Source organism: Camelina sativa, chromosome 10, assembly GCF_000633955.1.
Source record: "Camelina sativa cultivar DH55 chromosome 10, Cs, whole genome shotgun sequence".
Lineage (NCBI taxonomy): Eukaryota > Viridiplantae > Streptophyta > Magnoliopsida > Brassicales > Brassicaceae > Camelina > Camelina sativa.
In genome coordinates, this window is record NC_025694.1 from 23,652,334 (window position 1) to 23,661,851 (window position 9,518).

Sequence of the window (9,518 nt, forward strand, 5' to 3'; positions counted from 1 at the left end):
CAACAACGGTTTTCAACATCTTCAAAAACCAATTCCAACTTGCATCATTCTCACCATCAAGAACACCAAACGCCAAGGGATAATGGTGACGGTTAGGATCTTGAGCCGACGCAAAAACAAGAACACCCTTATATCCGTTCTTTAGAAAAGTTGCATCCATAGTTATAACTTTCCTCATGACTTTAAATCCTTCAATGCTAGCACCCAAAGCTATGAACAAGTACATGAATTTATTATTCTCATTGCAATGCACATATGATCTTGTACCATGATTAACCTTCTCTAACATGTGCAGATAACATCGCAACATCTTGTAGCTTTCTTCTGGGCTACCTTTCAAATTAGTAACAGCTTGATTTTTCCCTCTCAACGACGTGGAATATGATATATCAACACCTAATTTTGTCTTGACAAGATCCATGATAATTTTCGGAGGTGGAGTTTCCATTTGCCCTGGATAATCACCATGTAAAAGAGAAGCAACTAATTTTGGAGTGCCTTGTCTCTTACTGTTGCTTGAACTTTGACTAGCCCGAGAGCATGTATGCATCTTGTTGTGCCTTCTAATCGAGAAAATATCTGTATCTCGAATCCTACCACCTCGTAAACCCCAGTTACATCCTTCTTTAGGACATTTGACCACATAACGCACCTTGTCCGACTTTACTATTTCAAAACTAAAACAGTTAGCGAATGAAGCTCTATCCACCACATCTTGCAATGCCTTCTTGTTTGGAAATTCTTGAAGTTTAGTCAGATCCAAACCGTCATCCCATGGTTCAATATACTTACACGGTTCTACAACAGGGCGTGGCTCAGTATATTCATCACCTTCATCACGTGATTCAGCTTCACCCTCTTTATTAGAATCACCCTCTACAGCCTTTTCTTTGCCTACGTAGACAACAATGGCGTTAGGTCCGATTTCACCATCCTTCGCATGTTGGTTTTCAAAGTTCATACCGACAGAACTTTGGTCCACTATGGGCATTGTGGGCACTGTGGGCGCTATGGGAACTTGCTCAGGCTGAGGCTCAGAAGGGATGACATTCACAAACAACATACATCTTCGCTTCTCATAATTAACAGAGTCTAGATAAACATTAACATCCTCATCATCATTAAGCTCACAATGCTCAACTGTTTCTACCAGTAGTGGCTTGTAGCTCAGCTGCAACTGAACGTTACTTTCAACAAACCCAATCTTCCTTTGTATCCTTGCTTTTAACATCAACAATGTTATATTCCTCTTGAACATTATACTATACATGCGTCCTTCAAATTTAAAATGTAGGCTGACGTTCTCGCATATTGTATCCTGCCAAACCAACCAATATAAAAAAATCATAATTAGTACTACTACTAGTTTTACTAGTTTTACTAAATATACCAGTATTACCAGTTTCACCACATTCTCTCAATCCTATCAAAATCGACTCGAATGGTAAACGAGTTCTAATCGAAAGCCAAATCCATTTCTTATCTAATAGATAGCTCAATCGACCAATAAACCTTTGTAAAACACCCAATGTGCTAAGCTTTCTTCGATCTAAATCCAATTGAATTTCTGAATTTACAAATCAAAAACAATTTCAACAAAAAGCTACTCTAATGAGAAGTAACGCACCTGCATTTTGAAGAACAACTTGATTCAAGTCGAGTTGGTGAAGAACGACAGCAGTAGGAGCTCCGACGACGGAAGAATAGCCGGCGGCTGGGTTGAGAGGTGAGTAACCAGGTCGGGTTTCTCGGGTTGAAAGAGAGCTCCGACGAACAACTTGATTCAACTCGAGTTGGTGAAGAACGACAGCAGTAGGAGCTCCGACGTTGGAAGAATCGCCGGCGGCTGGGATGAGAGGAACTTACACGTCGGGTTTCTCTCGGGTCGAAAGAGAGATGGGTTCGTTTTTTTTTCAAAAAAATTTAATGTAAATCAATTAAATTGTAAGGCTAAAATGGTCTCACCACCTCTTATTAGAAAAGGTGAGGGTATGAAGAATAGAGAGGGAGATAAGAGATTTGTTTTACTCTAAGAGGGAGTTTTGAGATGTTTACTCGACTCTAATTGGTTTAGATTTTTACCCTTTGCATAGTAATCCACAATGCCCTTGGCCTTGGCATACTCCAAGAGGATCATGGCTCATCATGTAGACCATTTGTTGTTGCGAGTACACCATGCCTAGCTTCTGCTGCTCTTGTATCGTCCAAACGAATCGCCTATAAAACAAGTATTGACAAGTAAGGCTTGGGGACCATTAAAAGTGATACCCCTAATAAAGTCAATAGACTCTTCATAAAACCATAGGTTAGGGATTCACTCGATGACTCCTGCAAGATATCTCCAAGTCAATATATGGTTTTCTTATAGATGATAAATGATGAAAGAAATCAGTACAGAACCTTAGCTCAGCCTCAGAGAATTTAAGAAGGATACACTAATCGTTCAGTAGTTCAGTGAATTAACTTTGAGAACAAATTAATTAAAGCAGGGCTTATAATTCTCAAAATTCCTCAGGAAATGATGGTGGGGGCATATGCTGCCCACTAGTTTCAACACAATGATGATTAGTATACCTCAAAATTTTATTATCCCAAACCACATACATGTTGTTGCTGGTTCAGCCAAAAGCAAGAATCTCTCATCTCATTCAAAGCATATGATTTAATAAAAGAAAACCAAAGGATCTGTCATGCTTACCTGTCCATAAAGCCCCCAACCAAATGTAAGTAGCGCTCCAGTATCTGTCCACAGAAGACTAGTTACAACTTTGTTCCTCTCAAAACATTTCAGATAACATATCAGATCAAAGGGTCGAGATATCTTGGGGTTTGTTCATAGCAAATGAAAATTTCAAAATATTTTGGTTACAGAGTAAAAAGATTTTTGATATAAGGTTGAATCACAATGTTTCCAGTGATGAAATTAAAACACTCATCAAATACAGATGACTAACCACAAAGCAATGTGAAAAGAATACCTAAGGAGAGGAGACTAAGCGTGCACAGGATCCCAGTCCAAGCTGTCCTTGTCCTTCATAACCCTAACCACACATCTGTCCAATATCTGGACTTGAGAAAAAGATTAGGATGCATCAAGTGTTTATTATACAGCACACCAGAAGCTCTGATACCGTCACTGATATTTTCATACTCATCTCCCATTCGTACCTCTGATACCAAAAATGACGATAAGCAAGCGTTTTGTATTGAATAAAATACTGATTTATTCATAATGTAGACAATGGCTTACTTATATAAAAGCCTTACAGAAACAGACTCCAATATATAAAACTGTTTAAGAAAACATAACACCTAACAGACTCTTAGCATTAAGATTAAATACTCCCACTACCATAAGACTCGGACTTTAACAATTGTCACCTAAGACTCGACAAACCAAAAAAGTTTGAGGAAATTTAAAAGTAAGCCACCAAATCGTTTGGTAAAATGGTAAAATTAACAACACTTGGTTCAGTATTTCTTGAGAAATGGGGTCTTATTTATCACAATATTAAATAGAAGATCTTATGCCGGTGGGATATCGAAAATTGTTGTCTTCAGGAGACGGCAATTCTCGATATCCCCCGACTTAAGATCTTCAGCAGCAGAGACGGCGTCATGTAATATCCGACATCAGTGTGTAGAAGAGAAATCTGTGAAGCGGCTTAACCTAAATAACAAAATAGTTTTTTTAACACGTTAGAGCATCTTCAGTGGTGGGTACTAATCACCAGAGTTGCTCATATAAATTAATATAATATTGAGAAAGAGGAAAGAAATAGGAAAATCGTTTCTTCAGTTGCTTCTGCAAGCAACGTTTCTCTGCAGAAATAAACAGAGGTCAACTTTTTATTGGTTATTACTAATAAAATATAATATATATATATATATATATAGAATTAAAATAATATATATATATATATATATATTAAAGTAACGTTTGAGCGCGTTGCTGGACTATTGATGGTTTTATTGTCGAAATTATTTTTTGCAGGAATTGACAAAACTATCCCTCCAGCAAATGGATTGTCGTTAAACACAATAATTCCCTCCCCTTTAAGAGCAAACCCAATGCACAACCTCGTTTGAATGTCTCTATCTTTTAATAATACTAAAGATAATACAAATTTCTTCACATCCTTGCTTCCATTAGTCATCTTTGGGTGAGAGTGAGAGTGAGTGAACACACGATGAAGCATAAAGAAATGCAGGTTCAGGAAATAAGGACGTGAAATGACAAAGAAGAAGCATAAAGAAAGTGAGAGTGAGTGAACACACGATGAAGCCAGCTCCACTAGAAATCATTATTCTCATTTTCCATGAGCTTATCAACCAAGTGAGAACCGATGAAGCCAGCTCCACCAGAAATCAAGATCCTCATATTGGACTAGACAAAACAACAACAACAAAAGTAAGCAACTTTTAAACTAATTACAATCAGATCAAACTAACAAAACCTTCACAAGATCTGATTCTGTAAAAAAACTAGAATGATCCAGACTCCTCCCACAACGTAGGCCAGCAAAAAAAGGGTCAGATTTAAGTGACATAAACAAAGGATGGGAGTTCAAGTATCTTCATTTACAATGCCAAAGAGATCAAGTTCCATTACATAAGATCATTGTGACACAACACAACTAAAACAATGCAATTCGAGGGCGATCGCATCTTGAATCTCAAAATCGAAATCTTTACAGAAGTTTTTTTATAAAGATTGTGTACATGAAAAAACTTGGAATTGCGCAGAGGAGAAGGAGAAGGAGGAGGCTTTGTGCTGTTTTGTTTCTCACTTGTCGCCGCCATTGCTTGAGAGAGAGATCTCAATCCTGTGATTTAGATATGTGAATAAAGAGATACAAAGAGATCGTCTACTTATTGTATTCAATACTAGCCTTTTATGAATCTTTCTCCACTAAACCCAGTTAAACATAAGGATTTACAGTGACAACCATACGAGAAGCAATGTGAGGACCAGTTGGGTATTGCTCCAATTCCACCTGCCACACACATCATCAAAACCCAGTCGAAGACTTGCGTCGAATCGATTTAGAAGACGACGAGGCGAGATCTCTTTCTCCACTGTATTCATCAACCGATCTCGATGAATACAGTCGCACGAAGAACAAGACGACGAGGCGAGAGCTATTTTTTATGGAAACCGATCAAAACTTCGATATTTTGATTTTGTGTTTCTCTCGTTTTGATTTTGTCGAGAGAGAGAAGAAAACGAAGAAAAAAAAACAAAACAAAACTTAACCGGAAAAAAAACTGACATGTATCGGGTTTCTGTGGATCTAAAACGATGGCCGCAGAGAGCTGTCTCGCAAAAATTACGATTAAAACTTTTTGTTGTTGTTTATATTACTAAACAAATCAAAGACATCCCAAGGAATTGTGCAATGGGATTGCTCTAAAAAGGGAATTAACTTTGAATTATATATCTTTTCTACGAGAAAAGTATATAAAATGTAGCCTGTAAAATTCAAATTCTAGTATATATTGGTTTGAACTTATCTTTCTTCATGGCCAAAATCCCAATATAATCATAGAGCCCAAATTTGAGTAGTTACAACTGCTTACAGAGATACAAAAATCAAAGAGCTTCGTTCTAAAATTTAAGAGAATCATTTGCCTTTTGTTAAATTCAAAATCAATCTTATAAAGCCTTTGGACAGACCCTCACATATAATTTTAGTTTAGGAACTCGACTTTGTATACAGTTTTTGTATTTTTGTATTATCAAATCGTATGCTTATAAAAACGGGTTTTAAAATATTGTAAAACACAAATAAATTATTTTCCTTTTGCAAATTCCATAAGAGTTTATTACAACTTTCCTTTTGCATTATTCCATAAAGACGATAACTTAATCATTGGGCCTTTCCTTTATTGAAACACCAATCCAACTGAGACTACCAAACAAGAGAAGGGAACACAACAGTTTCAATTAACTTACTCGCAGCCAAGTTGAGTGTAGCCTCTGTAATCTGGTTCTTTTCAACCACAAGCTTCTTCAACCATTGTGACGAGTTCATCACAAAAGCCTCCACATCACCAGGCTCCATCAACCGACAACCTACGATGTCTAAAGTCTTCAACTTCACACCGTGTTTGTTCAAAGCAACCAACACCGCATCTGTCAAATGCTTACAATCTCTCAGATTCAACTCAACCAAACCATTGCAAGAAGCTAGCATCGAAACAACTTCTTTGTCGAGCAACCACTCGTTCCGAGTCAGATCTAGTTTCCTCAACCTTCTCAAATGCTGTCCTAACGTCGCCAACAAACCACGCTCTCGTTCAATCGCGTTGCAGCTAAGCAATGAAAGCTCTTCAAGACTCGAGCTAAAGCTTAAAGCCAACATCTTTAGACTCAAACCAGACACAAAAGTGCCGCTTGTAAGCCTAATACTAGACAGAGACTTGAAATTATCAGCGAGAGAGACGAGATGATCATCGGTCAAATCCATCGGTAGACGCAAATCGAGTCTTTCCAAAGTATCATAACACCTAGCATTGTTCATGAAGTGAACCAACCCATCTTTGCTTCCACCATCATGTATCAACAGAGACTTCAAAGACTCACAAATCTCTGTAACTTTCAGCAAGACCACATCAACCACACTCCTACACGTTATTAACTCAATCTCTTCCATATTCATCAAACACAAACCTAAAAACTCTGTTTCTCCAATGCTTCCGCAACGTTTCAGTTTCAGTTTCTTTAACTTTCTGCAACTCTTCCATAACCAGTTAACTCCATCATCATCAGACTGGATTCCGGATAAAGAAACCGATTCCAAACCCAATTCTACAACTTCCGGGTTGGTATTAGACCCGGAAGCTGAAGGATCTCTGGTGTGAACATCGATTGATAACTCCTTGAGAGATGAAAACAGAGCAATCCAGGTGAAATCAGAGTTCTGTTGTTTCCAAAGTTTGATGGAGAGAGAAGTGAGAGATAAAGAAGTAGAGAGAGGAAGCAAAGATGATGAAGAGATCGGACCGAACAAGAAACTGAAACCTCTGAGGTTGAAGCAGCAAGAAGATATGATTGAGATGAGCTCATCGTTGAAACTCGTGTGATACTCATCATAAGAACAAATTGGGTTAGTGATTGTGGTTTTGATGGTGACAGGGAAGCAGAGAGAGAGGGAAGAGAGAGAAGGATGGTTACGGAGGATAGAGGGCAAAAGGGTAATCACAGAACCGTCGTGTGGACTGAATTGTAAAGACATGGAAGTCTTTGTTGCTCTGTAGAGACGGAGCCATCGCTTTGAGACAAGAGGAACCGATTCGAAAGAAGGTAACGATGAGAAAGCGGAAGAAGACGATGGCAGTCTTGTAAATATCTCGCCGAGAATCTCATCGAATAAAAACTTCATCCATTTTTTCTTGGAGAAATCTGAATTGAAAGAAGAAGACGATGAGACTTTTCTTCTTCTTCTTCTTCGTGGCTTTGGTTCTTGTCTTCTTGACACTTGTGTTGTTGTTTGATTCTTGAGTCACGCAAGAGACGGCAAAAAGAAAAAAGAATTTGATAAGTTGAGTTGTGTTTGTGTCGTATGAAAAAATTCTTACATTTAATAGCATTAAATTTTTAATATATTTATAATCACATTTATATTTTAACAAAAAAGGAGATTTATAATAACGTAAAGTTTTCAATCTAGCATTTAGTTAGGTTTTTTTCTTTAACGTTAGCATATTTAACTTTCTTTTGGTTTAATCTCTTATTATGTATTTGAAAATCTGATAGTGCATTAAATTATCCAATCAGAATATCAGATAAAGTAGTTTTTTTTTGTTGACATTGTAGAATCAAATATTATAATTTATCCAAATAAAATAACTAAAGAAAAGGGAATATGTGGGTCTTAATCAACTGAGAAGAACCAACCTTTCACTTAAGTCAAAAATATGTTTATTACTTTGTGAAATTAATAATTTATTTTCTTCAGTTTTACAAAATTAGGTGAGAGGTGAAATATAAGGAGTTAGGTGCTTTTTTTGTTTTAAGGGTTGAGTTGTCGTTAAAGATAAAATGGAAATGTCGTTAAAGAAAAGATAAAGCTTACTTAAATACGAGGACAAGTGCGTGAATTGATAAGTAATTTTACGTGTGTTTGTGTGTAAGTAAACAATTTTGTTGTCAACTTCTATAAGTAAAGAAAATGACTCAATACTTATTTAACGGAGAAAATGACCAAAATCAACCTCAACTATTTCTGAAATTTTTTTTATACCTAAATTTTATTACATTGCAAATAACAATCTAAACAGTGTTAAAATTCAAATTTTCTACCTGAACTATATAAAATATTGTCAATTTCAACACTTGTTCGAACAATTTTAAATCGGAGTTTAACAAAACTGTGTTAGACGACATGTGACGTCCATGTGGCACTAGAACTAACTAAAACGATGTTGTTTTGGTCATTTCGTAGCAACCACAACATACTAAAAATGACCAAAACGACGTTGTTTTAATCAATCTCAGTGCCAGATGGACGCTACAAGTCATCTGACCAAGTACCGTTAAACTTTAATTTAACACTGCTCGAATATATGTTGAAATTGACACTATTTTATATAGTTTAGGTAGAAAATTTAAATTTTAACACAATTTAGGTTGTTATTTGCAGGATATTAAAATTTAGATATAAAAAAACATTTAACAAATAGTTGGGATTATTTTAACTGTTTACCTCTTCTTTAACGTATTTAATTTAAAACCTTGCAAATTTTGTTCGACGAAAATACTTCCTCAAACAAAAACTTGGTGACATCATCAACAAATAAAATATTTAAAACGCTTGATGTCAAGTTCGTGTATGAAATATAATAACCTACTTTTGTATTTGTTGTTTTAATATCGGTCTTTGAGTCATTGTTTGGGTAGCTCTGCTGTGACTGAGTCTTTGGGAAATCAAATTAGACCATCGGTGGTTGTTTTCCCAAATTCTCTTATTAAAAACTAATAAAAAATATAGAAGGGAAAGAGGAAGGAAGTAACGGTTGCTGAAGTTGCTCACTATAGCAACGTTTCTCTTACTTTTGATACACATATCAATTTCTTATTAGTTATATATTAAAATATATATATATTTTTTTTGGAGCAACGGTGAATCCGTTCTATGCTGGTGATGCTCTTAGATTATGAATGATAGTCTAGAAATCATCACAAATGTTGATATCATTTTTGGGGATAAAGAACCATTTTTCACTTTAAATTAATTTATGAATAATTTTTTTTTTTGAAAACCAATTTCGCAACGAATATGCTACATCATTTTTAACTTCTATGTCAGTTTTTTCATTTAAATGAGATTCTTGATAAATCATCGTATGAATTGATGAACTAGCTTATTTTATGTCTGTCTATATAGCTTCCACAAAAAATATGATTTTTGAGATGGTATTGCTCTGATTTGTATGAGCAATTCTTTTGATAGTTTTTTTCCATGGGATCAGCGTGACTTAAAGGTGAATAAAACGAACTTGAAGAAATAAGGTAT

General features: G+C 35.9%; 1 protein-coding gene across 1 annotated transcript; it reads right to left on the minus strand.

The window, feature by feature from the left end:
- Positions 5,774-7,557, minus strand: LOC104719707 (uncharacterized F-box/LRR-repeat protein C02F5.7-like). Its single transcript, XM_010437671.2, has one exon. The coding sequence runs from the start codon at positions 7,383-7,385 to the stop codon at positions 5,913-5,915; it is 1,473 nt and encodes a 490-aa protein (XP_010435973.1). The 5' UTR covers positions 7,386-7,557; the 3' UTR covers positions 5,774-5,912.

Coding starts and splice junctions, on each gene's coding strand:
- LOC104719707 (XM_010437671.2), bottom strand. CDS start 7,385: ATGAAGTTTTTATTCGATGAGATTCTCGGCGAGATATTTACAAGACTG.